The following is a 26,281-nucleotide window of genomic DNA, read 5'->3' on the forward strand; positions in this document are numbered from 1 at the left end:
CTTGTTGGTACGGTAGTAGCTTTGAATTCTTTTAAATTTTTGTTAACCTTACTTTCATGTTCTCATGATTCCTCTCATTCAGATGTGATGTCAGTTTCTTCATATCCCTCTCCTAAACTCAAAGTATTAAAAGTGTAAGATTTAAAATGATATACCTATCCGTTCATGATTTCAACAGGCAATGTTCATAATTAAAATTGATATAATTATTAATTTAAGTTTTAAATGAATACAATAATAACAGGTATAAATTGAACCCAAATTGAAACAAAGAAAAAGAGAAAAAATTAATAAAAGTCAAATAATATTTATTACATCATAAATGACTAACCTTGAAGTCACGACATGAAATAGTTTGGAAACAAAAACATTACCAAAAATGACCCTCGACGAGCACTTTCTCCTAAACCTCAATCAAAACCCTCCACTGTCGCCACGTCACAGATTTAAAAAAAAATGAAAAACATCAACGGCTTAAATAGGATTTAAAAATCACAGCCATCGCAATACCCGGTAAGGTTAACTACTCCCCCATTTCCTTTTCAAATCTAAACTCGAATCCAAATGTGAATTCGTCAGCAATTCCCACGACCAAAAACTCCCTCACAATGCTAAATTACCACATTGCCTCTCCCTTTTCAAATTCCTTCACTTACGCACTCTCTCTTCCTCTTCTCTTTTTCTTCTCCGTAGTTTCATTTTCAAAGTTCTGAAACTCGAAGTGGGTGTTCAGAAATTTTGAGAAAAAATGCCTCTGAAAATCAAAATGGGTTCTTCCTAGAATAACGGAACAGAGAGTGTTGAATCTCAAAAAATATCTCCAACAACAATCATGGAGTTCCTTAATTTCGCCATTTTTATGTTTTATTTTATTGCATTTTCATTTTCCTATTTTGTTTATGGAAATTCTGAAGTGAAAGCGTTGATGGAGCTGAAGGCATCTTTAGACCCGGAAAACAGAGTATTGAGGTCATGGACAATCGATGGCGATCCTTGCGGTGGAAAGTTCGTCGGCGTGGCATGTAACGAGCACCGGAAAGTAGCGAACATATCGTTGCAAGGACGTGGACTCTCCGGCAAGGTGTCACCGGCGGTGGCAGAGCTGAAATGTCTGTCGGGGTTGTACTTGCATTATAACAATTTGTCTGGAGAAATTCCTAGAGAGATTTCTAGTTTGAATGAACTTGCTGATCTTTATCTTGATGTTAATAGTCTCACCGGTGATATTCCTGAAGAGATCGGAAATATGTCGAGTCTTCAAGGTTTGTTCTTTTTTTTTTTTTTTTTTTTTTGTAAATTTAAACAAACAGAGAAACAGAGATGATGATGATGTTGTTGTTTGCAGTTTTGCAGATTTGTTGCAATCAATTGAGTGGGAAAATACCAACTCAGATAGGATCTTTGAGGAAGTTAACAGTTCTTGCTTTACAACACAACAGATTAAGTGGCGAAATTCCTACATCACTAGGAAGTTTAGAAGTGCTTAAAAGACTTTATTTGAGCTTCAATAACTTTAGTGGGAGAATACCTTTCAGTTTAGCAACAATTCCTCAGTTGGAAGTTGTTGATGTCAGGAACAATTCCTTCTTTGGCCATGTCCCTTCTGGTAATCCCTCTCTCTTTGTCTAATTCTTATTCTTTTTTTTCTTTTTTTATGGGTTCTCTTTTCTTTGTTTAATCCATTTGTGCTGAAATGCATTCAATCCGATATCTGACACTTCGACCACCAAGTATGAGGATTCATATTTGCAATCTTGATACCAGGGTTTAGCGAAGTTCAATGTATACAAGCTTCAACTCTATAGGCTCATTTGATCCGTATTTTGAATTTTCTATCTAATGGAATTATTCGCGAATGTAGCTAACACACGGTTATTGAGCTATATAAATTTGTAGCTAATGCATTCAGTGAATCATGTAAATCTATGGCTAACACTTTATCAGTGAACCATTTAAATATTTGTGATGATTTTCAGTTGATCTACGTTTTCTGTTTTCTTTATTTATCGATTCACTAACCGTTTGAATTGAAATGAAGGTTTGAGGAAGCTGAATGAAGGGTTTCAAGGAGAGAACAATCCGGGATTATGTGGAGTTGGGTTTGTAACGGTGAGGAATTGTACTGTTTTTGACAATGAAAATATCAAAGGAGAGGGATTTCAACCTTTTCTATCAGAACCTAACAATACAGCCACAACTCAAAAGAACATCCCTCAATCTGCTGACTTTTACAATGCCAATTGTAATCAACTTCATTGCTCAAAATCCACAAGAGTTCCAAAAATTGCTGTTGTTTCTGCTGTCCTTATTGTCTCTGTCATTCTCATGGTGTCTATGATTCTCACTGTCTTTTGGTACCGTCGTCGTAAACAAAAGATCGGCAACTCGTCGCTTTCGTGCGATGATCGGCTTAGCACAGATCAGGCTCGGGAACTCTACTCGAAGAGTGCTTCTCCTCTTGTGTGTCTTGAGTATTCCCATGGGTGGGATTCACTGGCTGATGGAATCAAAGGCTTGGGATTGTCTCAATATCTCAGCAAGTTCATTTTTAATATTGAAGAAGTTGAATCTGCAACTCAGTACTTCTCTGAGGCTAACTTGCTTGGTAGAAGCAGTTTCTCAATGGTTTACAAAGGAGTTTTGAAGGATGGATCTTGTGTAGCCATTAGGAGCATTAATATGACTAGTTGCAAGTCCGAAGAAGCTGAGTTTCTTCGAGGATTGGACTTGCTGAGCTCTTTGCGGCATGAAAACCTTGTTAGTTTGAGAGGCTTCTGTTGTTCCAGGGGTCGAGGTGAATTCTTCCTTGTATACGACTTTGTCTCGAGAGGAAGCTTGTCTCGGTATTTAGATGTCGAAGACAGTAGCAGCCACGTTCTTGAATGGTCTAAGAGAGTTTCAATCATCAATGGCATTGCAAAAGGTTTGCTTCTCATTATTAGATTGGCAAATTCTTCCTTTCGTAATTCGTTCTAACATAACATCGGTTTCTTGTTTTCTAAACAGGCATTGCATATTTACATCATGAAGAAGCAAACAAACCAGCCATGGTTCACAAGAGCATATCTATCGAGAAGATTCTCATTGATCATCAATTCAATGCATTGATCTCGGACTCCGGCCTCTCCAAACTTCTTGCGGACGACATTATCTTTTCATCTCTCAAGACCAGTGCAGCCATGGGATATCTTGCACCTGAATACATTACGATCGGTCGTTTCACAGAGAAGAGCGACATATACGCATTTGGAGTCATCATATTCCAAATTCTTTCTGGGACGCGAAGACTTGCAAACTCTCTTCTCTTGGAAACCGAAGTATGCAAATTCGAAGATTTCATCGACAAAAATCTGAAGGGAAACTTCTCAGAATCCCAGGCTACAAAGCTAGCAAATCTTGCACTATCATGTACCAATGAACTTCCCATCAATAGGCCAACCATTGAAGATTTGATAGAGGAGCTTAACAAAATTTAGTTAACTTCAGCTTTAGAAGCAGTAGCTTCCGAGTCGTTGAGAGTCGGTGCTCGTTCGAGAACAACATCAACGAGAGGTAACGACATTCTACGAAGCCTCCATTATTGGGAGCTTCAAGAAAGGCAGGAACTAAAAGTTGGATCTTCTTCTACAAAGTGAGATGCACATCGATTGACAAGGAAGAAGAGAGCATGTAAATTTGGGAAAGAAATTGTCTGCATTGTTCAAGATATGTATAATTACATCAGTTGGCTATTTAGAACTTCACTTTGTATTACTACAAAAAAAAAAAAAAAAAAATGGACGAAATCTTACATTTAGTTCCTGAATTTTCTTTTTTCAAAGTAGAAATCTAATCCTTGAAATAATACAAACTAATATCAGTTAATTCTTGTGTTCTTTCCATAACTGATTCAACCTGCTGATTGAAGAATGAAAGCTAAATATTTCCAATTTTTTCAAGAAAAACATTACTTTGGAAAGTTGTCCCAATTCTAGAATGGATATTGATACTTAGACACCATTTAATACTCAACCAATTACTTTTGAGCATAGTTTGAAACGTTGATGAATACATTTTACCATGATAATTTTTTTATTTAGTCTAATAATTTTTTTAATCCTATAATTTTAGTCATGAACCTCCCAATGTGAACATTTTCAAAATGAAATTACTTGAAAGGTCCAAATAAGATTTAAAATGTTTGATTCATTTTACCACAATGTTCAAAACCATGCTTGAAATATATGCAGAATTGATCAAAGTGGGTAGCAGTTTCTCTAATTCTTTACAACAACAAAGATTTAACTTGGATAAATGAATTTTTTCTGTATTACGAGTATCCATAAACAAAAAGTATTCGAGATGTCCATAGATATTAATTATCGAGGTCAAACTAGTACGTTTATATACAAATACATTTTCATATATTTTCACCCTTGGTTGAGATGTATGTTTGTCTGATCCAAAATTTAAGCCCAAAATCTTTTTTGATTCAAATTTTGGACACAAAGAATAACTTTACGTTGATGACACAAAGTATTTGTCAACAGTTATTCTGTAGTCGAGTCATGAGCACAAGAATATATACAAATGCGAGAGAAGAAAATTCCTTAAAATTTGAGAGCATTATCTTATTAGATTGATTGAACGTGACTACAAGGAAGGAGAAACATGGTCGTGAGTGGATGCTAACAAAATGTTATAATTCTTATTCTTAAGATCTAAATCAAATGTCATTCCAACCATGAAATTTGGGTCAACATTACAAAATTGAACATTTTCAATTTAACTATTAGCATGTTTAAAAATTTAGTCTCTAAATTCTCATATCATAACTTAGTTTTGAAGTGTGTTTTTAAATTTTGTCATAGTTATGAACATTGGCATATATAGAATGTTGTAAACCAATTACCATATGCATATACAATAATCTCTTATCCACAAACATACATCCACAAACGTGAAAGTATGCTTAGTTACATGCACACCTAAAAATTTTAAGTTATATCTCAATTAGGTGATGAAAATTTAAGAAAACGCATACACAATTGAATGATTGCACGAACTAGTTAGGTAAATAAAAATAAACCCTAAAAAATTTGATTCTATACCCAAAACAAAAATTATTATTTGCTGTATACCAAATGTTCCCTTAATTTTAATTAACTATAACCAATAGTCAGAGTGAACTTGTCTTAACAATAATTAGCACGTACTCCCTCTTTTAAGGTTAGCGGTTCAGTCTTTGATCGTGAATTAAAGTTGAAAATAAAAAATAATAACTCCTCCCAAAATTAAGGTTCTTCCACCGATATACCGTTGATATTGTAATCGCTTCATTGATATACCATTTTCTTGTAATTTCTAACAAATTCCTTTACGTTGCAACAAAAAAACCAAGGACTCAATAAAACTAACATAACTACACTACAGTTCCTGGTAAAATTACTTTATTTCGTATCATAGGTAATGGAAATGGACCAACTTTGGCATGAGCATGGCATCAACAAAGCGAATAAATAGAAACTATAACTGAATTGATATTAGTTTGACATACATCAAAGAAACGAGATACTGTGTGTCAGTCGATGTTCTCACAAGTCGCATCCGAAAAGAGGTCCTATAAAATTTAATCTAAGCTGGTGCTTCAAATATATCATGCGCCAATCTAGTGAAGAAAATCTGTTGTCCTATATCCATTTCTAGCAAACTTCCAGAAATCACCCGTGAAGGAAGCAAATCACCAGAGAATGATGATAGTATTACTTTTTGATCTTATATTATTTTCCTGGGTTGAAAGAGCAAGCTGCAAAGTCTAAATCAAAGAAACAAGATAGGAACAAGGTTAATGTGAGAAAATATTGGGAATGGGAAGTACGAAGTTGTAATGTTGTGAACTTTACAGTTGGCAAGATGGTTATTAATCCCAACTGTTTCTACTCCTTCGAAATGCCTTCTTATCAGAATGGACCTTCTTGCTTTTTAGGCGTTTTTGTTCCCCAATAGCCGCCCTTCACACAAATACAAAAGAGTATACCTCACAATAAAATAAGTCAAGGGAGCTACATAAACATTCTGAAATCAAGTGACCATGGAAGTTGAAAGATCTCACAGCTTAGCAATTTTCTTCTTTTGCTCTTCTGAGGGAGGTGGCGGGACATAAGAAGCAGCATCGATTATAGCCTGATTTTCAGATGGAAGAAAGCTCATTCATTGGAAATTTATATTCAGTTAGGAAACTGCGGTAGAATGTTGAATCTACCATAGAAGAAATGATCACATACTATTTTATTTTTCATATATTCTCCATTAGATATACTAGAAGACATGGATTTTATGACGTATGAGAAGGAAAAGTACCTGAAGTTTCTCCAAGGCATCTTCAATATTACCCCTGGAAAAAAGAAGAAGAGTTTACAAAGGCTTCCTTGGTAGAAGAAACATGGGAGGAAAAATAAGAATAGATGATGAGGACAGAAGTTCACTTCTGTGTTCTAGTTTTTGTAGACGAAATTACAAGTTCTCCATCCTTGTTGATCCGATTTTTCTCCTGTTCAGAAGCAGGGAACAAAATTCATGTCGAGATAGAGACAGAAACAGAGGAGTAATATCCTATCATGGTGAAAGATTTGTGAACATTTCAACCACTTGTATGGTTTAGGAAGAAAGGCAGAAAGAAGATATTTTTGAAGTTTAGGGCTTTCAAAATAATATCATCTAGTGGAGAAGAGGAAAGATATGGAACAAAAAATTTGAGTAACAAACCGTTTGCAGAATCTTTTCTCTGATTCTATCGCTTAGCCAATACGCCTCTTTAACATTGAAGCGCATGTCAACCTTTGTGTTCACTGCACTATCATTTACAGAAATGATGCCTCATAAAGAAAACATCACTCTAAAGCAGAAATAAAACCAATCAGAACAAAGAAAATAAACTGACCTTTGTTGACATTCTGACCTCCAGGGCCACCACTTCTTGCAAAATTCACAATGACATGGTCTGAAGGACAGGAAAAGAAAATTCACACTAGTAACAAAGATATTGATCAAGAGTAATCATACCACATTCACCATCTTAGCAATTGCTATGAGGAACCTTTTCTTTTAAGAGTACAGGAAATTTGTTTAATTTTTTCCATTTTAGGATATACTAGCCAAAGACTTTTGATGCTTTGTCAACATTAACAAAATAATCCTAGCACAAAATTCGAATACAAATTTGATAGAGTAATTAAATCTATAAAGAATGAGAAAATAAATAAATTATTTGAACACTTGACTGATTTTCTGCTGCAATGAAAGGAAAAGGAGTAAGGCTTTACGTGGGGAGAGAAGTTTTATGGAGACTTACAAGAAAGGGATTAGCTATTTTAGGTAGTTTGGGACAAAGTACGGGAAGGGGAGGTTAACTTTCTGGAAGTCAAGAACCTAGTAAATAAGTTGCTGAAGGAAAGCTAGAAAATCAACCATCTTATGTGGTATACACCATTTTAGGTGGAGAACTTTACAAAGGACAGCTTAAATTCACATAAAATGAGGAATCCAACACCAGATGGTTCAATGTTTCAATACTATTTCTACGTACCATATCAAGAAGGAGATAAACATGTCGGGATTCTTCTTTTTTACTGTATCCAATGCACTTAGCTTCCCTGTTTCCATGTTAAAATTCCAAAAGCAAAATCGTAGAGTCCTAGTGAATTTGCCATCTCCACTCAAATATAAAGACCTATACTTCTACTAAAATTCTAGGATCTATCGTTTCACCCTTTATACGTTTATATATGAATGGACTAGAGAGAGTTCCTTAGCAAGAGGAAGCGCAAGTAAAAAAAATTCTTCTTCAAACAGCAAATTGCATGCCTACAGATTGAAAACCACAGGATGGGAACGGCAACCACTCAATTATCTCTCAATGGAAATTGCAAAGAAGGTTCAGAGGGAATCTATATTCAAAAACCTGCCATCCTCAATATCACTCAACCAGAAATTGTGAATCAAGAGTTTAGAGAGAGACAATCTTCAAACTCCTTTTCGTTAAGATTCCTCTTAATGCCAAATTCCAACAAGCATTAGCATGATCCCAAACATCTTTAGTAATTCTCTCTTTAGTGAGTGCAATTAAGAGACTCAAAATCAGGCAGGAAAATGATAGTCAAGGGTCGAGGCGAAGTATATTGTACTTTGAAGAATAGTTAACAACCGAAAAAAATCCAAAAGTTTCAGTTTTTCCAACACCCATTAGATAACACTAGTTTAAAGAACTGCAAGCAGCTTCAATGGACGTGTGGTAGCCTACAGACAGAAAATTTAGACAATTTGGACGTAGACAAGCGAACCTATATCGACTTCCGCTGGAACAAAACCACAATATTCAGTAAAGCAAAGCAACGATCATATTATCAACACAAAAACAATAGTGATGCTTCTGTAGTACCCCAACTAAAATGGTAGAACAAACTCAAATCCAGAACTAAAGAAGTGATGGGCTAGCTCAGCTTGAGACATACCGAGAGTGATTTTGGGGGCGGGTTCGGAGTCAGCCGATAGAGCGCGCTCCTCCGCCTCTAGCAACAGTTGTTGCATCTGCGACAGCCGGGAAGACACCTTGCCACCCGTACCGGGCGAGTCCGAAGCGGCGCATAGGACACGACCGAAACTGATGTCACGAAGCCGGAATGGCAAAGTGGCATTGGGATTGTGCAAAGGTTTAGGGAAGATTGAGGGTGGTGATAGAGAAAAATAGGGTTGGGAATGAAGGATTTCTCTGAGGATTATGTTTGAGGTGGTTCTAATGACCGCCATTATTTTTGCTACGACAACTTCAGGTTGGGGAAGACGATGCCCAGTTGTTGCTGACCATTAACCCAACGGACAATGAAATGAATGGTTCTTCGGTTTTGGGCAAAATTGAGAAAAAAAAATCTGTTTTATTTTCTTAAAAGATATTATACGTCAAATTGCAAATTCCATTAAATCATTTGAAGTAAATTAGAATTTAGTTCCATTATTAATTAAAATTTAACCTATATGAGCACATAAACCATAAATTCTCTCTCTTTTTTTCAAAGATTTTCGTCAATATCCATAACTTCATTCACGTTTTCAATCTATAGTAAACTTAAAAAATGCGAGAAATCATGAATTCAATTTATAGTAGCTACTTATCTAAGATATACTAAAAAAATTTTAGACATTCATATTATATGACCATACGAGTTATCTTAGACGATGTGCTTATAAGATGATTCAAACACTACGAATGTATAAAAGAAAAGTTGTTATAAACTAACGTCAAAGAATTTTTGTTTTTAGTTTTCGAAACTTTAGTTAAGTTCTTAAAATATAGTTAACAAATCCACTAAAACAAGTATTATCCAAGATGTGTTTAGGGAAATCGGTGCACCAAAAATTAAACTTACTCGTTAATGCTGCATCAAAAGTTCCAAATGTCATCAAAGAGGTAGTTTCAACGCTACAATGTTAAACCAATCTTTCTCCATCAGACCTGTAATCTCAGACTTGAAGCCATTTTTTCCCATCATAAGTTTTGAGTTTGAGATTATATTTGCCAATAAATTTAAGAAATGAGATTGATTCCAAACTAGTCTCAAAATGTGGTTGTATTTTGTTTCTGTCAAAACTATCTACCTCAGTTGTCCATGCTATTTGGAACTTTGTATATCTGAAAATTTGGGCTAAGTCTTACTTTTAGTTCCTGAATATCCTTCTTCGAAGTAGACAGTTTAATCCTTAGATTATACAAAGCTACTCACTTAATTCTTGTCATTTTTCCATGTCATTTTTCCATCTCATTCATCCTGCTTGATGAAGTTCTAAAAAAAAACTTTGGATTTACATATCCGATGAAAAATTGTCCCAATTAGTATAGTACTCTAGAATGAAACTTGAGACCCAACCACTGTCCAAAATTAAAAAAATGTTAGTACGTAAAGTTCAAATAAGACTTCAAATTTGTCACATACATAAGCCTGCCAAACAAAACTTGAATCCCAGCTAAATTTCAAGAGGAAAAAAAGTTGGGTTGGAATACAAATATTATTCAACATCTAGAGGCATAACTGAAAGCTTTTCAGGTTCATACATCTGCGTAATTAGTGAGGCAGTTGACAATAAATAAAACCATGCTTGAAAGATGGAGAAGAATTGATGAAACTGAGTAGAGGTTCTTTTAACTCGATGCAACAGCAGTTTTATGTTAATGCTCTTGAAGCCATTCTGCCGGCCACCAATCCGGTTTGACGGCTTCAACCGTCACGCCCTCGAGACCTTGTATGGCCAAACTTTGTGATCCTCTGAAAGCTTCCTCCAAGCGCAAGAGACCAAGTCCACGACACCCAAGTGCAGCAATCACATTACCTGCTTTTTTGTTGGATGCAGAGTTGATCACTTCCAATCCTGCCGATACTTTCTGCTCTACATCTGAAAAGAGAATCAGGTGGTTACTTAATGTGATAATAAGGCTGTGACAGTGAACTTAAAGCTAGGCTTGAACCAATTACAATTAGTAACTAGATTGGTTACCTTCGCCTCTGTCATTTAGAAACTTCAAAGGAACTACACGTTTACGGATAACTCCTCGGTGGTGTGTTCGAGCTACAAGCTCTTGCCCCACGTAGCACCCTTTGTCAAAACTTATTGCATTTAGGCCTACCAGGTTGTATTCAAGAGGGATTGCCTCACCTGTAAAAGGGTAGAAAAAGATTCAAACCAAGAAATTTGATATTCATAAGCTACTTGATGCAACTTAGCAGCAGAAAACTAATCAAACCACAAACTGAAACAGAAAGACTCCATCAAATACAACGAACAAGACATGAAAATGAACCTTTTTGAATCTCAGTTGAACCTTCGGCAACTCCCTTCTCCAGTCTCCAAAGTACATAATTATCTTCATCTGTTTCTTTATCTGCCTCAATGAGGGGAGCTTTAACAAATACAACAGGGAGACACTATCAGAAGAATCTCGGCTATAATTTATACATATGATGAAAGCATAATCCAATTAACTTCACAGAACAAAAGAACTCCTAAGATCCCTTAGAGCATGAGGGAAACATACGTGTTTGGTTAGATGGAAAAATCCCTCTGAAACCAAGGCATTCCAATCTTGGATCTTGAAACCATTGCGAACCATTGTCTTCCCCTTGTGAAGCTGACATTGCTGTTGGATCAACACTAGCACCCCACCCAACATTGGCAGCCTCTGGTTCCTCTACAGAGGAAGCATTTCTAGAGAGCTTTTCACCAAAGCGTTGCCAGCAAGAAAATTCCTCGGCCACATTCTCAATATCTACCTTAGACCTTAAGCGGTATCTGTAAAGAATAATGAAAGTTAAACATGGGTTTTTATAGGACGATAAATTGTTAAATTATAGGACTAAACCCTATTAAATTTTTTTGCTTATATTTATCTTGTTTTGGTCATGAATCTCAGATGCCTATGCTTCAGCCCTTCAACTTTCAAACATTTTCAGTCCCATTACAAAAGAGAAGCTGTTATAGTTATGTTAATCTTTCATTAGTTATTTCCCAAGAACCTATTTGAAAAGTCGACCTAAATGTATGATTTGAATTCTCAAACAAACCATTTCCAACCTAAGAAACTACTAGAGAACCACTGCATCTAACTACAAATTCTTCAACTTAAAACGATATCTAGCATGAAGTTGAATGTAACAGGATTACTCGAACATTCTATCATAGTTCAGCATTTCAAAAAGGTATCATTCAACTTATCTAAACCCAATCAACCCAGCAAACTCAACAAAATTTCATTTCTTCACCAAAAAGTATCAAACAAACAGTTTTAACCAAAACAAAAAAGAACAGGTAGAGGAACTAACAAAGAGCTCACTTCTTCAGCGTCACCAAAAGCTCATCCAACACCGAAGAATCCACATCAGCCATCAACTCAACCGAATCATCCGAGGCCGGACCAGGCCCAGAGCCAGTCCGATTAAGCTTCTCGTCAGGCTTAGGCGGCCTATACAAAAACAAATCATACAAAAACCGCCCTTGTGGCGTCAGCATAGCCGCATACATAGGCGTAACCGTCACCGGCGCCAAATTGGGAGTGGGCAAAGACGACGTTTTGTCACTTGGGGGTTCCCCAAATCGCCGCACATCGTTAGTCAACAAACCGTGAAGGAACTTGACGGTGTCGGGACCCCGAAATCGAATAACCGAACGAGAGTTCAAACGGGAGGCCATTGACTCACCGGCGTTGTTGAAGTGGGAATGAGTATCAGATGAGCAAAACCCACGACGGCTTCTGTATCCATTGGCGAGTAATTTGCAGAAATTGGAATTGGGAGTTGAACGGCGCATTGTGCGAGTTATTCTTGTTGTGCGATTATGGTGATGAGTTCGCTCAAAATCATCAAAGGAATATAGAAAATGTGGGAAATGACGCGTGTTAGAGAGAAGCTATGAACTTTCCGCCACGTATGTGAAGCTCTGATGAAGCTATAACTATGGTGATTTTAGCGTTCCGCAATGTGTTTGATGAAAGTCCTGTGAGAAGCTACAAATTTAAGGAACGCTTAGGATCGTAGCGTTCTATGCTCTCCATGTGTTTGAACAAGGAATGGTAAAACATCACCTTTTGAATCAATATCTAGATTTCAATTTTAAGATATATTGGTGGATGTTACATTATTTTTACTCCCAAATTGGATTGAAGATTATATTTTTATGTTTTGGAACCTTTATAAAAGATGTTGAGATATACCTAGAATATTTATTATCGATATCGAATTTCTAAATTCAAAGATATATCAACATACTTACGAATATTTTCATTTTTAATTTAATAAAAGTTCTTTGACTAAGATTTTATTTAATTACTTTTTTAAATTTAAAACAACGATGTAGACCAAATTATAAAATGTCGTGGATCAAATAAATAGCATTTGTGTTTTGTGTATAAATATTCATAGAAGAAAATGTAAGAGATACCAATAGGTATATTTAGTATTAACCATTTGATCTACAAATCTATTGACACGTTCGTGGATACTTTTATTCTTGATTGTATTTTACTCGTTAAATAAAAATATAGTTTACAATTTTTTTTTATAAATAACCATTAGAATTGATATAGATAAAATATTATTATTTATTTATATAATAAATTACGCTCAAAACCTTCAACCCTAAGTTGTTTTTACATTTATATATATTTTTTGTTCTTCATGATTTAAATTGTTACAAGATTGAAAGTATAAAAACCAAAAGTTTAGATACAAAAGAATAAGATAGTGTTAGTGATAACTTGAAATAAAAATTGGGACCCTCACCATTTCTATTGGCAATGAATTATCCTTTAATGATTCATTATCCTAAAAGATTTATTTTTTTAATCTATCGAACTTGAACTTATATTTTTCTACATAATTCGAATGAGGTAGAGAAAAACTTAGGTTATGTAAGTTCATGCAACCCTAATAAACATAATATTTCCGATGTAAGAGTGTGTTTTAGAGTGATAATTATGGTATTGATTTTATAAAGAGAGAGTTAGTACAATTTTTGTGAAATTGATTATAAAAAAATTAAATTTATGCTTGATAGTAAATTCTTAAATCTGATTTTCATATATGATTTTCCATTGCTATGTTTGATTACAAAAGTTAATTTAGAGTTGTCCAATTAGTAATATTATTTTTTATTTAGAAAATAATTATTTAATTAAATAATTATGGTAAAGGTATATTTCTATTTATTTTGTTGTTAAATTCTTATATGCATGTTTGATAAATGTTTAAAACATATATAACTTTTTGTTTTATTAATAATTTAATGACTTCGATAATTTTTCGTTTCAATATTTAAAATTTAAAAATAAAAAAAAATGGCTAATCAATAATATTTTACAAAATAAATTAAATTAAATCACCTAACAAAAATCATATATCACCTAATCACTCCAAAATTAATTTAAAATGATTTTTTTCTAAGATCAAATTTAATTATTGACAAGAGAAAGAGCAAAAACACATTAAGAGTATGTTTTGGAAGTGATACTTTGAGTGGTGATCCTAAAAAAAATATATTTATAAATTGGATTTGTAAAAATGATTTTTTAACAATCAAATTCTTGTGTGGTTCCAAACTTTTAAAAGAAATTCAAATACTTAAAAAGTAATTTAAATTACTAAAAATGTTGGAGGTGATTCTTTCTCGAAAAAGTCGCCAAGTGATACTTAAAAGTCAATTTTATTTTATTATCGAACATATCGGAAGTAACTTACCTATACACTTTTCCGAAAACTATACACTTCAAACCCAATTTTTCATGATATTATTAACTTGTTTCTATCATTTTCTCTCTCTTTTTTAACATAATTTATGAAGAGATAAGTGGACTTTTGGAGTTATATATTTTCAAATGTTAATCATAGTTATATTATCTAAATCAAAACTTTACAATTTTATCAGAAATCAAGAACAATTTACACTACTTATTGAAATCATGTTTTAAAAGAATTAACATAATTATTATGGATACTATTTGAGAATGTAAAACATCAATGAATGAAGTATCAATGTTGATTATAAACATTCTAATCATGAATTGTTAAATTACAATGTTGGATAATTCTGTCCCTCTAAATTTCAAAGACTATTTCCCTTCTACACAAAGGACAAGAATTGCTTCTTTGAACCCAAGTGAGAATACATGATTTATGATACACATGACCACACCTGATTCTACTAACCTGACCACACCTGATTCTACTAACCTCCTTCCTCAATTCTTCGCGACAAACACAACAATCCCCCAACTGATCTCCTCTCTCATCAAACCCGCCCTTCTCCTCCCTCTCCGCCGCCGCCCTTCTCCTCGCCGGAACTCCCTCTAGAACCACCCTCTCCTCCACCACAACTCCACGCCTGATCCCACTATTATTATTCCCTCTCCCAACCCAACTCCGCTCCTCCTCCTCCCCCCAGAAGTACATTTGGATATGATCGATTTCTGCCACGATCTGGAACTTCGTATCGTAGTCTCCCGCAGCCAATACTTCGACGACCATCGACGTGATCTTCCGAGAGATGATTCCAGAGGTTACGGTGCCGAGGTTGAAGGATGAAAGCAATTGAACGATGTAAATTTCGCAAAGGCATGAATCTTCGAGGTCTCTTAATGGGAGAGGGAATGTAGCCTCTTGTATCGAAATTGAGGAAGTTTCTTTGAGAATCTCGTATGGAAGTCCGGCAGAAGGTGGTCGTGAAAGTAAACTTACTACACGTCCTAGTCGGATTTGGAGAGATTGTTGGATGCTGCCTTCCTTGCGGCGAATACTGTAACGAAAAGTTGAAGCACTGTCGAGAGTCATTGTTTTGATTGTGAATTGAACGAAGAAGAAGAAACTAAAGTTTTATTTATATATTTTTAATCTTTTGATTTTTCCTAATTTGATTCAGTTTGTTTATGGAAAGTATGTCAAAGTTAGGATATCTTCCCTAATATTTTCTTTCCTTATTAAATCTAATTATCTTTTTATATTATCACGTTGCATTTGTATATGTATTTTTGTATTAATACAAAAATTAGTCTAATATTTATTTATTTAATCTTAAATGACATTTTCTCTATGAGTATTTCAACGGTAAATCTACGCAAAGTGATAACATTTATCAATGCAATAAAAGTTGTCAAAAAAAAATTGAAAATATTAAAACATATATTTAAGTAATTAAAAGTTTTTATATATTAATTAAAAATTACATTTAACTTTTTCAACGACAAATACATTAAAAGATATTGATTAAAATAATGTTTGACATATTTTTATTTTGGATCATGAAGAATAAATGATATAAATAATGCAGTTAGAAAATGTATTTACAAAAATATAATTATTTTCAAACTAATTACAAAAATAATGTTGTTTTTCATCTGTGTTTGTTGGTTGTTGTGTTTTTATCTCTCCTTTTTCGCTTTCTTTTTGGGGCAAGACTCGCCCACTTTCTTTCTTTTTTTCTTTTTCATTTTTCATATAATGTTTTATTTCTTTCTTTTATTTGACTTTCATTTTTCTTTTCTAAAATTTAAAATTTTATTTTTTCAAATGTAGTATTAATTTATCTTTTCTTTCACGATAAATCTAACTCTAACGAAAGAAACGTACTTTTGATTTTTCAAATTATATTTATGTTAATTTTTCAATTTATGAAGATTTATCACTATAATTTATTTATTTTATATTAATTAAAAATCATAAATTTTTAGTAATCAATTAAGATCGAAAAATAATTAAATATAAAGTATAATGTCTAATATAAGAATTAAACAATTTTCATTCAATAAAAAAACAATCAAAGTGTCGATTTCTGAGAGGGAGAGAAAAATAAGGGAATTAAAGAAGGAGAGATAAAAACACAAGAAAGAGAGATGAAAAACAGCGTTATTTTTGTAATTAGTTTGAAAATAACATTATTTTTATAAATATTTTTTGGTTCAGTTTGTTTATGAAACCTATTTCAAAGTTATATTTTCTTTAATATTTTCTTCAGTTGTTTCTTTCCTTATCAAACATAATATCTTTTCGTAATATATAATTATAAATGATGAAATTTATAATGGATATTTTAATTCTCTTTCATATATTTTAGGTTAATAGAAAAAGAGAGTTTTAATGTATAACAAAAACAAATAAATAAATAAAATGACCATATTTTGTAATTAAATACTTTCAATAGTTTGTTATTTTTTACAATATTAAAAAAATTCAAAATTAAATATCTAAAATTGTTTTTATTTTTCAAAGTCACTTGAAATGAAATATATACATATATATACATACATATGTGATACACATACGTACATCACATACGTACGCATATATGTGATCCACATACGTACGTATATATGTACGATGTACGTGTATGTATATATACATATGATGTACATATATGTATGTATATACGTATATGTATACACATGTATATTCTAAATAGTAAATGAGAACCAAATATTAATTACATGCTAATCGAATAAGATCGCTATTTCTATGCAACAACTATTCCAATAATCATAATTTAAGAAAAAAAAAAAGCAAACTTAAAAGTAAAAAGAAGAAATCTATTACATAGTATATGACCAATAATAGAATGAATATGGAATAATATAAACGATAAAACTTCTAAAAACATGTACATAACATAGCAAAATTTTTATTAATGATTAGTGTTCATCGATCTAAAAACTTTGTTACGTATTTTAAATATTTTGGTATACAAGAAAATGTTGGAAAGGAATTATAAAGCAATTGAAATCTAAAACAATATTTGCAAGTCGTTTTTTCAAAAGCAAAAAGTCACTTGCAACAAATCATTCCAATAACGTGTACATATAGTTTGTAGTGGTTGATATTGCATTGGTTCTTCATTTCTTACTCCCTCCTACCATATATACACATATTATATTTGTGTTTAACTATTTCTACCATTTAAAATTCAATTTCAGAAAGTAAGAAATATACATTTGTATTATCGTCGATCACAATAAGATCATGTTTGTTTGATTTAATATTTTTCAGCCTCGATCCTAGTCATCTTTCGCTTATACGAACCATTTTTTCAACATTTCCTACATATTATGACACAATATGTTGTTTACATAGATAATCTACACTTTTAATTGTGTTTTAAATAGGAAGAAATATACAACATGAAACCATCAGGAAGAAATATATACAGCATGCATTACTTAATTTGTCGTTTACACAGAGAATAAACACTTCAAATTTGTTGTTTAAATAGTAAATCAACACTTCAATATATACAAACTTCAAAGTTGTGGTTTAATTAGAAAATATATACAACATGCATTACTTAATTTGCGATTTGCACAAAGTTTTTACACTTCTGATTTAAACAGATAATCATCACAAATTCCTAACTTCTTCGACATTATAATTTTGTAAACTATAAATAAACACGATTTGATCTCATATATACCCCTTTAATTTCATATAAGAACTATATAAAAACACTCACTAGAAGGAAAGATTTCTTCTCAATAGAATGATGGAAGACAACTTGGCCCGAACTTTGAAGGTTTGCGAAACAATGAGCGAATAAAAACCCTAATGGCCTAATTTGATCGATGGTGAAGGTCTGCAAAAGAATTAGAGAAAGATAATATTTTTTTCACCTATTGTACGCTTTCTTACTTGCTTCCCCTTTTCACGCTATTAACATATCAGTTTCTTTTAGTTTTCAAATTTTTTTCGTAAATTAATAATGATGGATATTGCAGTAAAATGCATCCTACTCTTATAAAATAAATTAGCCCATTTAAAAGTAATATAGGACCAAATTAGGTTGATAGCCTAATTAGGCGAGTTAAAACCCCTTATAACTATAACTCAATTTTGGGCTTTTAACTGATCCATTTTCCAATCTATTTCGGCCCAAACAAAGAAACCCATTATTCTTATTTCAACCACGTGTCCACCATATTTATATCTGGAACCATCTATTTCAAGGACGAACCTCCCTCTCCCTTCGTTTCCTTCGGCTTTTCATTTTCCTGATTGGTGAGTCTCCGAACGGTTCAATCTTTCCCCCTCCCTTAATCCGTATTACCGGAAATTTCTTTCAAGCGATCGTGATTGAATTATTCAGCTCAGCGGAGTAATCCTCTTGAATTTTCGCCAATTTCTCCTCTGTATCTTGTTCGCTGAAGGTACTCTCTCTCTCTTTCTCTCTCTCTCTTAACAGGATCGGGCAATCTAGGGTTTGACATGCTTGAAGAACGTTGAAGCCGTTTATCTTGTTGTCTATAGTTCTTTTTCGTATTTGATTTTTCTGTAGGTTTGAGGAGTTTTGTTCTGTATCACTGTGTTATGCCTTCGTTGGTTGATTTTGGTTTTTGATGCGGAATTTCGGTTTTTGATATTTTTTCTGCTATCTTAGTTGCATGTAATGCAAATGGTTAATTTTACGTTGCAGTTTTTGTTATGATTGTGGTTTTTGTTGCATGATTGTCGGTTATTTTCTCTTTGGTGAATATTGTATTTCTAGGAGTTCTCCTTATGTTTCAGTTTCTTGATTATTTAATATTTATTTTGAGCTTTGTCTTAATATCGAGCGGATCATGTTGAATATTTTTTCGCTGGGTTATTTTTTGAGTTTTTAATTAACGTGCCTTGTCTTGCTTCCAGGGTATTTTGTTTCTTGTGAATTGTAACGATGCATAGAAGGAGCAGAGGGGGAAGGGATGAATTTTTTGATTTTGGTGACCCTTTTGCTGGGTTTGGAGGCTTTCCGGGTCAAAGAAGCTTAATTTCTGGTTTCTTTGGTGGAAGGGATCCATTTGATGATCCTTTTTTCAGAAATCCATTTGGAAGTATGTTCGAGCCGAGCTTCTTTGGTGGTCCTGGAATTCCTTTTGCAAATATGCAACCATCTGGATTCCTTGATCATCAGGCCCCTGAGCCAAAAAGACCAAGGGGTCCAATTATTGAGGAATTAAATTCAGATGATGAAGAACGATCAGGAAAAGAGAGTAGAAATCGTAAGAATTCATCCAAAAAGCCTCTTGTTGAAGACCCTGATGATGAAGGTGAGGCTGAGACTTGTCTGGTTTGTTGTGTTGCTTTTATGCATTTCCATTGCAATCTGTATTGTAGTACTGAGTTGTTTTCTGTCTTGTTGTAACAGAGAACAGGAACCTAGCTTTGCAGCTCATGGATCATCGTGGTGGACAAAATCACAGGCATATCCAGCCCCAAACTAGTAGCTTCACATTTCAGAGCTCCTCTGTAACTTATGGAGGCTCAAATGGGACATATTATACTTCATCAAGAACAAGGAGGGCAGGGAGTGATGGTGTAAGTGAAACTTAAATTCCAGTAAGGATTTGATTCTTCTTGGAATATCTCTTTCCTCATTTGTCTATTTTATTTTAAACAGGTTGTCTTTGAAGAAAGCAAGGAGGCTGATACGGCAACCAGACAAGCAACTCATAGAGTTTCAAGGGGAATTCATACTAAGGTATCAGCGGTGAAGATTTGGCCCTTCAGATTAATGCCGTTTTATTCTCCATTTGTATCTGTTAATTATTTTTTTTTTTTAATGTTTTAAATATTTGTATGATACAATTTGTGAGTGTGTTTCTTTTAGGGTCATTCAGTCACAAGGAAACTGAATCCTGATGGTAAAGTGGATACCATGCAAACATTGCATAATCTTAATGAAGGTGAGCTATTCATGCCCAATTGTTTATTGTGTTTGTGTAAACTGGATGCTTATGAAGACATACCTTTTGTTATAATCCTATAGATGAGCTAGGTAGTTTTGAAAATGCTTGGGCAAGGAATTCAAGAAGTTTGCCGGGGTGGCATGGGAGTACAAACGGCTTTGATAATATTGGTAAGTTTTATTTTTATTTTACTTTACTTAAGTTTTACTTCTGCAATGATGTGATTATCTTGTTTGACTCCTACCACAGTCCCTTTCCCACCGTACATTAGTTTTGGAAAAGTCGAGTACTTAGGCTCATGATGTTGATGTACAAAGAAATTACTCTCTCCATTAAGTCATTAACTTCCCTTGAAACTTCCCATTTTTGAGTTCACTCCTATGTTTGGGGCAACACAGTTCCCTATCCCGTAATTACCATTTTGAAAGGTTTATTCATTCAAAAATAAGCTACTTCAATTTTATTATCGTATGTCTTCCTTTTGGGTAATTTTCTAAAACCGTTCCACCAATTATTAGGGGGAAAGGGATGACCGATTTAATGGTATCCGCACAAAAGCAAATCCAAGTCTTACCTATTCTTCTCCGGCCTCCCACACATTTTCCCTTTCCTCAAAACGTATTTGTTTAGCACGGAAGCTCTTAAATAAAAAAATGGGAGCCTGTATTCTTCGGCTAATTAAAATCCGTCCCAATTTTGTTAGTGTTCTAAGCTGCGCAGGAACATTGTCACTGCCCTTGTTAACCTATATTTATGTTTAGGTGAATAAGTGAAACTATAAGAACAGAATGCCCTTCCCAAGTGACTTTTAGCAACGAAATGTAAACAGTTCAAGGAAGCCAATCTGCAAAGCTTTTCCTGTGGGAACCAAATAGCCACGACTTTAATTTTTTATGATGGGTAGTAGCAAGCATATATACTAATTTCATGCCTCCTCATTGGCAGCTGGCGGCATTGGCCAAAACGGTCAAATGAGCAGAGGTGGTTTGGCGCTTCCCTCTACTGATCAGCACCCTCAAGTGACTGGAAGGATTACTGTGGAAGGCGGCCATGCCCCGGGTTCTTCTCGCACACAGCAAGTGAACAGGAATAGGAGAGATGCAAGGTACAGGAGTGCCTAAACTTTGGAAATCAAGAAGTATAGACCGGAATTGGAAGCTCTTTATTGCTGCCTCCTTTGCAAACTCCATTCCAGGTGGACGCTCTTATGTGTGGAGTTCATAATTTCTTACTGCCCTCTTGCATATACAGTTGGAACTATGTATTTCATCCATCATCTTTTACCATAATCACTGATTCTCCTGATGAAACTAAGTGATCTTATTAGGAATCTGCGATTCTTAGAGATTTAGGGCTGGTGTTTAAAAACAATAGCTAATTTCAAAATCTTATACGGCATGCCTCTATTTCATGGTGGGATTTTGGTAGTAGTCAAAGTTTGGAAGATCCTAGTTTCATGGCTTCTGCTTTCGTTCATTTGGTCGTTTGTTTTAAACTTATTGTGTAGTTTTCTTCAACCAAGAGCTTGAAACTGAAAAAACTGCTTCAACTACCGACGTGCTAGTGGAAAATTTTCTTGGGAGATGATTTCTTCACCCCAAATTTGACGGAATTTTGAGACTTTTATTATTATTATTATTTTTTTTTTAAATAATGATTTCCCCCTTCTGATGAATCTCTAAATTTTGAGATACTTTCTTGATTAACTTTTTTAAAGTTAAAATTCAACTACAGTTAGTTCAGTTCAAGTTTTTCAGTTGTAGTCTTTGATTATATACGATTGCTATTTTCTTAGTTTCTAAATTTTTGAAATTTTTTGGTTTATCCTATTTAATAAAATCGAAAAAAAAAAATCTCAAAAGTTGTATTTACAATCTAAAACTTTCATTTTCATTTTTTTTCATTTATAGACGTTTACCTCACACTCACATATCACATATAAACTACAAATATTGTCCTAATTTACAGAAATGATGTAAAATAAGGTTGATTATTTGCTTAATTAAATTATGATTATTAATTGACTGTTGAGAATGATACCTTTAAACTAAGCATATACGTTAGGAAAAATAGAGAAATTTTATTGTTAGGTAAGAAATCTTCGATTGCAAGTTACTTCGATTTCATCGAAATCGAATTTGTTTTAAAGCGTGTTTAGGGAGGAAGTTAGGTTGGGTGGAGTTAAGTTATTAACTTGAATTTTTGTTTGATCACGGACTCGATCATTAAAGTAATTACTAATTATCACTAACTTAAACATGTTTCTCTCCCCTTTCTCTCCCCACTATTAAACTTTCATTCTAACTTGTTTCCTCTCTTTTCATTCTTGCTAGCAAAGCTTTGAACTTCGCTTAGCATTTTAAATACAAATGGTTTAGTAGCTTAAGGTTAAACAATTCAACGTTCTAAAACACATACTTTATAATTCAAGTTCGAACAAGTTCACCCTTAAAACACAGATCAACATAGATTAGGTAATAATTCTACTCGAATATCAAACATTTTATTAAAAAGTTGAAATGGAGGGAAACCAAAAAAAGAGGTTGGGATTTGCATTTAATTGGAGGTGGGGAATGTAGTGAAAATTGGTTATGAGAAAGGGAAAGGGGGAAATGGAGGAGAATAGAGACACAAGCACACGTGACTTGTTAATAATAAAGAAAGGGAAGACAAATATTAGATGACATTGGTCAGCGGTAATACCATTTGAAACCCTAAATCTCACTCTCTCCTTCACCACCCTATTCTCTCATTTATTATCTTCACATGCCCTCTCCATCCTCTCTCCTACCTCTCTCTTTCTCTCTGTCTCTCGGTGAGATGATGAGACAACGATCACATATTGTCCTCATGTGTGAATGCCTAAACGCGATTTCAAGATTATACCCAAATACCCACTTGCTAGCCATTGATCGACTTAGGATATGATTCATTTAACTAGTAAGGGGAGAAAAACATGAATATTGTAGCATCTGTTTTATAAGTTTTCGAGTCAATCTTCTTTTCATAATGTTGTGTTTGTGGTCATTTTTAGGTTTTAATCATCCTATATCGTGTAACAAAACACACATTGAATCAACTTCTTATGTTTAAGTTCATATTTAAAAGAAATTTGAGACGTGAAGTGATTAATAAATTTACACAACCTGTTCGAAGTCTTGTGATCTAAGTGGGAAAAGGAGACAAATCTTATCTCATACTTTCCCCCAATTTGTCTATCTAGAAGGGTGTAGATTTGTAAGTGAGACATTCATTAAAGGTAAGGGGAGGATGTCCCCTAGTCTCTCCATTGAACCTTCAATGAAGATAGAGACTCTTTTTTATGAAAAAAATACATATGCAGAGTTGACGAAGCTAATGATTCTATATTGTTAGATATATGAGAGATAATTTAAACATGTACAACATAACATAATAATTAAAAGAGGGTTTTTTTTTTTTTTTTTTTTTGAGAAAATGTATATTCGATTTTCCGGTTTGAGGTTTAATTTCTATTTGGTCTCTAGATTTCAAAATAAAACACATTTAGTTCTTAAATTTCAAGTTTTGTTTTAATTCCGTAGGTAGGTTTTAAAATTTTAAAATTTTACTTTTAAAATTCGTGTTTCGTACCAATTTGGTCCGTAGGTTTCATAATTTACATTATCAACTTTGATTTTTCACTAAACATTTACTTTTCATCTTTTGTATTAATATTTAGACTAAAATTAATTTTCAACATTTTTCATCACAATTAATTAGATTTAAAAATTCCACTTCAATATTCGATCTAAAATTAATTAGTAAACAATAACGCTAATAATTAAAAGCTATGTATGCAATGAAGTATAGACACCTAAAAAACAACACTAAAACAAAGTTTAAATTTCAAATATAATTTTGTAACATTTTGACATCTAAGAACTAAACTAAAACAAAACTCAAAATTAAACATATAAACATATACGTATTTTTTTTCTTCAAATTATTATTATTATTATTAGGAGGAGGAAGATGTGTGTGTGTATGGAGGAAAGAGATGGAGACATATATGATATGAGTGAGAAATAATAAATAGGGTTGGTTGAGTTGCTATCAAAATATTTAAAATATATATATATATATATATATTTGCCCACAAAAATACAATCTTCTTCTTCTTCACAAAAACTCACCCATTTATTATAGTCTTCTGCCTCTCTCTCACTCTTCATTCATTTTCTCTTTTCCTATTCCTTTTTTGTTTTATCTAATTAAATTTCAATCTAAACTAACCATCTTTATATATATATATAAATATATATATATATATATATATATATCAAATTAAAAATCTACCCATTAAATTTTCAAGTTAGTGTGGAAAGAGATTCTAAAAAAATTATGGCAGATGTCTAAATCATTTGAATAAGTTAACTATGTTGGGTAATTATTTCAATTTTTTTTGTTTTTTATATTTGGTAATTGATTTTGTATTTTGTTTATTAGTAAAAACAAAAAATATATGTATTTTAAAGCTTATTAGTACAAATTTGAAGTTTAAAGATTTGTTTGATTTTGTTAAAGTTGGAAAATCTATTAGATACAAATTTAAACTTTAGGAATCTATTAAAAACTTTGAAAATTATATTTATCTGTGAAAATAATTGTTTTACAATAAGCATACTTTGGACTATAATATCTAAAACAATAATGGTTATAATATATATATATATATATATATATATATAAATAAAAATTTATCTCGAAATTTATCTCATTCTTTTCACAATAGACCTTAAACTCACTAATTTGAATCTGACCCTATTTCACAAATTAACCATTATGAACAACTTTTCCAAATTTCACGATCATTAACAAGAATTTAGTTATGCTTTCCATTTGAATCTTATCAATTTTATACTATACACATATTTTATCCAATGCAAAACATTTGTTCAATCAATTTTTCAAATGAAAATAATTATCAAAGTAAAAACTACAACACTTTTAATTCGTGGACAAAGATGAGATTCGAGAACGATACTAAAAACAACACTTTTTCTCGTGAGACTTAGTTCAATCTTCATTTATTTTTTTAGAGGTATTTTCTTACAAAGTTTTGTGATAGCATAGCATGCATCTATAATAGCCTCAAAACAACCTAACAAATACACATTTAGTTTAAGGCTTAGTATTTAAACAGTTTATCTTTTTTTTTTTTTTTGAAGAACAATATTATGAAATTGAAAGTTGAGGAAATTTGATTTCCCTCCAAAAATAGAATGGCAACAAAGAATCAAACAAATTAAATAAAAAAAAAGTTTGATATATACAAAGTACAACAATGACATGTAGTTGAAAATTAAAAAGTCAAAATGCAATCAGAAACATTTGTGTATAAATTCAAACCATTTTTTTTCTTTTTCTTTTTTAAATAGTAAAACCTAAATAATAACAAACAAAAAAGAAAAAAGAAAAAAGAAATGTTTCATTGTTATTTTAAAGAAATAATAAGATGGAAGAAAGAAACCAACAATTTTAGGATAAAAAAGACCAAAAGGACAATGAGAAAAAACCAAGAAAAGCACAAAGAAAGAGATAAATGAAAGCTAAATCCATAAAACAAAGAATCTAAAATAATAATAACAACAATACTAATAAAATTCTTTTGACCAAACTGTTTCTTATCTGAATTTGTAAAAAACAAAAATAAAAAAAGTGAATTCATTTATACTTTCAATTTTTTTAATTTTTCTTTGGAAACCGTTCGATCCATTTTATAAAATTAATATTTGAAGAAAGTCTCTACATAAACGTAAAAGTTTGATGTACGTATAATTTTCAAAATTAATTGTAACAAAAGTTTAAACTACTATTATAACATATTAAATAAGAAGAAAATATATGTAATGAGTCCATCGTTAATAAAATTTCAAATCTATTTGATTTCTAAATCTACTATCTATTATTCATAAAAAAATACCGAATAAATCATATGATACAATATTAATATTTGGTATATATATATATATATTCATACAACTAATATAAGATTTAAATCTATTATAATATTGTACTAACAGAAAATCTATTATGATATGA

At 32.5% G+C, this 26,281-nt stretch overlaps 4 protein-coding genes across 5 annotated transcripts; 2 read left to right on the forward strand and 2 right to left on the reverse strand.

Annotated features, from left to right (window-relative positions):
* The first annotated feature begins 567 nt into the window (after positions 1 to 567).
* LOC103490932 (somatic embryogenesis receptor kinase 1) lies at positions 568 to 3,864 on the forward strand. Its single transcript, XM_008450686.3, has 4 exons — positions 568 to 1,262; positions 1,346 to 1,606; positions 2,039 to 2,923; positions 3,007 to 3,864. Exons 1-4 carry the CDS (start codon positions 833 to 835, stop codon positions 3,474 to 3,476), a joined length of 2,046 nt encoding a protein of 681 aa, XP_008448908.1. The 5' UTR covers positions 568 to 832; the 3' UTR covers positions 3,477 to 3,864.
* Positions 3,865 to 5,495: 1,631 nt separating this feature from the next.
* LOC103490933 (uncharacterized) lies at positions 5,496 to 8,912 on the reverse strand. 2 transcript variants are annotated; one of them, XM_008450687.3, is made up of 8 exons: positions 8,490 to 8,912; positions 6,920 to 6,979; positions 6,745 to 6,827; positions 6,465 to 6,529; positions 6,340 to 6,373; positions 6,092 to 6,162; positions 5,883 to 5,990; positions 5,496 to 5,794 (listed from the first exon to the last, which is right to left on the reverse strand). In XM_008450687.3, the coding sequence occupies exons 1-7, from the start codon at positions 8,782 to 8,784 to the stop codon at positions 5,900 to 5,902; spliced, it is 699 nt and encodes a 232-aa protein (XP_008448909.1). In that variant the 5' UTR covers positions 8,785 to 8,912; the 3' UTR covers positions 5,496 to 5,794; positions 5,883 to 5,899. The 2 variants fall into 2 exon arrangements, with proteins under 2 accessions (XP_008448909.1, XP_016900580.1); XM_017045091.2 differs by having other exon boundaries at positions 5,496 to 5,785; positions 8,490 to 8,898.
* Positions 8,913 to 9,911: 999 nt separating this feature from the next.
* LOC103490934 (putative transferase At4g12130, mitochondrial) lies at positions 9,912 to 12,616 on the reverse strand. The gene is made up of 5 exons (XM_008450688.3): positions 11,858 to 12,616; positions 11,063 to 11,316; positions 10,829 to 10,927; positions 10,525 to 10,683; positions 9,912 to 10,422 (listed from the first exon to the last, which is right to left on the reverse strand). The coding sequence occupies exons 1-5, from the start codon at positions 12,328 to 12,330 to the stop codon at positions 10,199 to 10,201; spliced, it is 1,209 nt and encodes a 402-aa protein (XP_008448910.1). The 5' UTR covers positions 12,331 to 12,616; the 3' UTR covers positions 9,912 to 10,198.
* Positions 12,617 to 18,478: 5,862 nt separating this feature from the next.
* Positions 18,479 to 21,624, forward strand: LOC103490935 (uncharacterized). The gene is made up of 7 exons (XM_008450689.3): positions 18,479 to 18,700; positions 19,179 to 19,579; positions 19,678 to 19,847; positions 19,930 to 20,010; positions 20,140 to 20,215; positions 20,299 to 20,388; positions 21,164 to 21,624. The coding sequence occupies exons 2-7, from the start codon at positions 19,207 to 19,209 to the stop codon at positions 21,337 to 21,339; spliced, it is 966 nt and encodes a 321-aa protein (XP_008448911.1). The 5' UTR covers positions 18,479 to 18,700; positions 19,179 to 19,206; the 3' UTR covers positions 21,340 to 21,624.
* The last annotated feature ends 4,657 nt before the right edge of the window (positions 21,625 to 26,281 follow it).

Source organism: Cucumis melo, chromosome 6, assembly GCF_025177605.1.
Source record: "Cucumis melo cultivar AY chromosome 6, USDA_Cmelo_AY_1.0, whole genome shotgun sequence".
Taxonomy (NCBI): domain Eukaryota; kingdom Viridiplantae; phylum Streptophyta; class Magnoliopsida; order Cucurbitales; family Cucurbitaceae; genus Cucumis; species Cucumis melo.

Coding starts and splice junctions, on each gene's coding strand:
- LOC103490932 (XM_008450686.3), top strand. CDS start 833: ATGGAGTTCCTTAATTTCGCCATTTTTATGTTTTATTTTATTGCATTT. Junction 1,263..1,345: donor AAATATGTCGAGTCTTCAAG/GTTTGTTCTTTT, acceptor TGTTGTTTGCAG/TTTTGCAGATTTGTTGCAAT. Junction 2,924..3,006: donor CATCAATGGCATTGCAAAAG/GTTTGCTTCTCA, acceptor TTTTCTAAACAG/GCATTGCATATTTACATCAT.
- LOC103490933 (XM_008450687.3), bottom strand. CDS start 8,784: ATGGCGGTCATTAGAACCACCTCAAACATAATCCTCAGAGAAATCCTT. Junction 6,828..6,919: donor AGGTCAGAATGTCAACAAAG/GTCAGTTTATTT, acceptor ATGATAGTGCAG/TGAACACAAAGGTTGACATG. Junction 6,374..6,464: donor ACAAAAACTAGAACACAGAA/GTGAACTTCTGT, acceptor TCTTTTTTCCAG/GGGTAATATTGAAGATGCCT.
- LOC103490934 (XM_008450688.3), bottom strand. CDS start 12,330: ATGCGCCGTTCAACTCCCAATTCCAATTTCTGCAAATTACTCGCCAAT. Junction 11,317..11,857: donor CTTTTGGTGACGCTGAAGAA/GTGAGCTCTTTG, acceptor TATTCTTTACAG/ATACCGCTTAAGGTCTAAGG. Junction 10,928..11,062: donor TTTTCCATCTAACCAAACAC/GTATGTTTCCCT, acceptor TATTTGTTAAAG/CTCCCCTCATTGAGGCAGAT.
- LOC103490935 (XM_008450689.3), top strand. CDS start 19,207: ATGCATAGAAGGAGCAGAGGGGGAAGGGATGAATTTTTTGATTTTGGT. Junction 19,848..19,929: donor GGAGGGCAGGGAGTGATGGT/GTAAGTGAAACT, acceptor TATTTTAAACAG/GTTGTCTTTGAAGAAAGCAA. Junction 20,389..21,163: donor AAACGGCTTTGATAATATTG/GTAAGTTTTATT, acceptor CCTCATTGGCAG/CTGGCGGCATTGGCCAAAAC.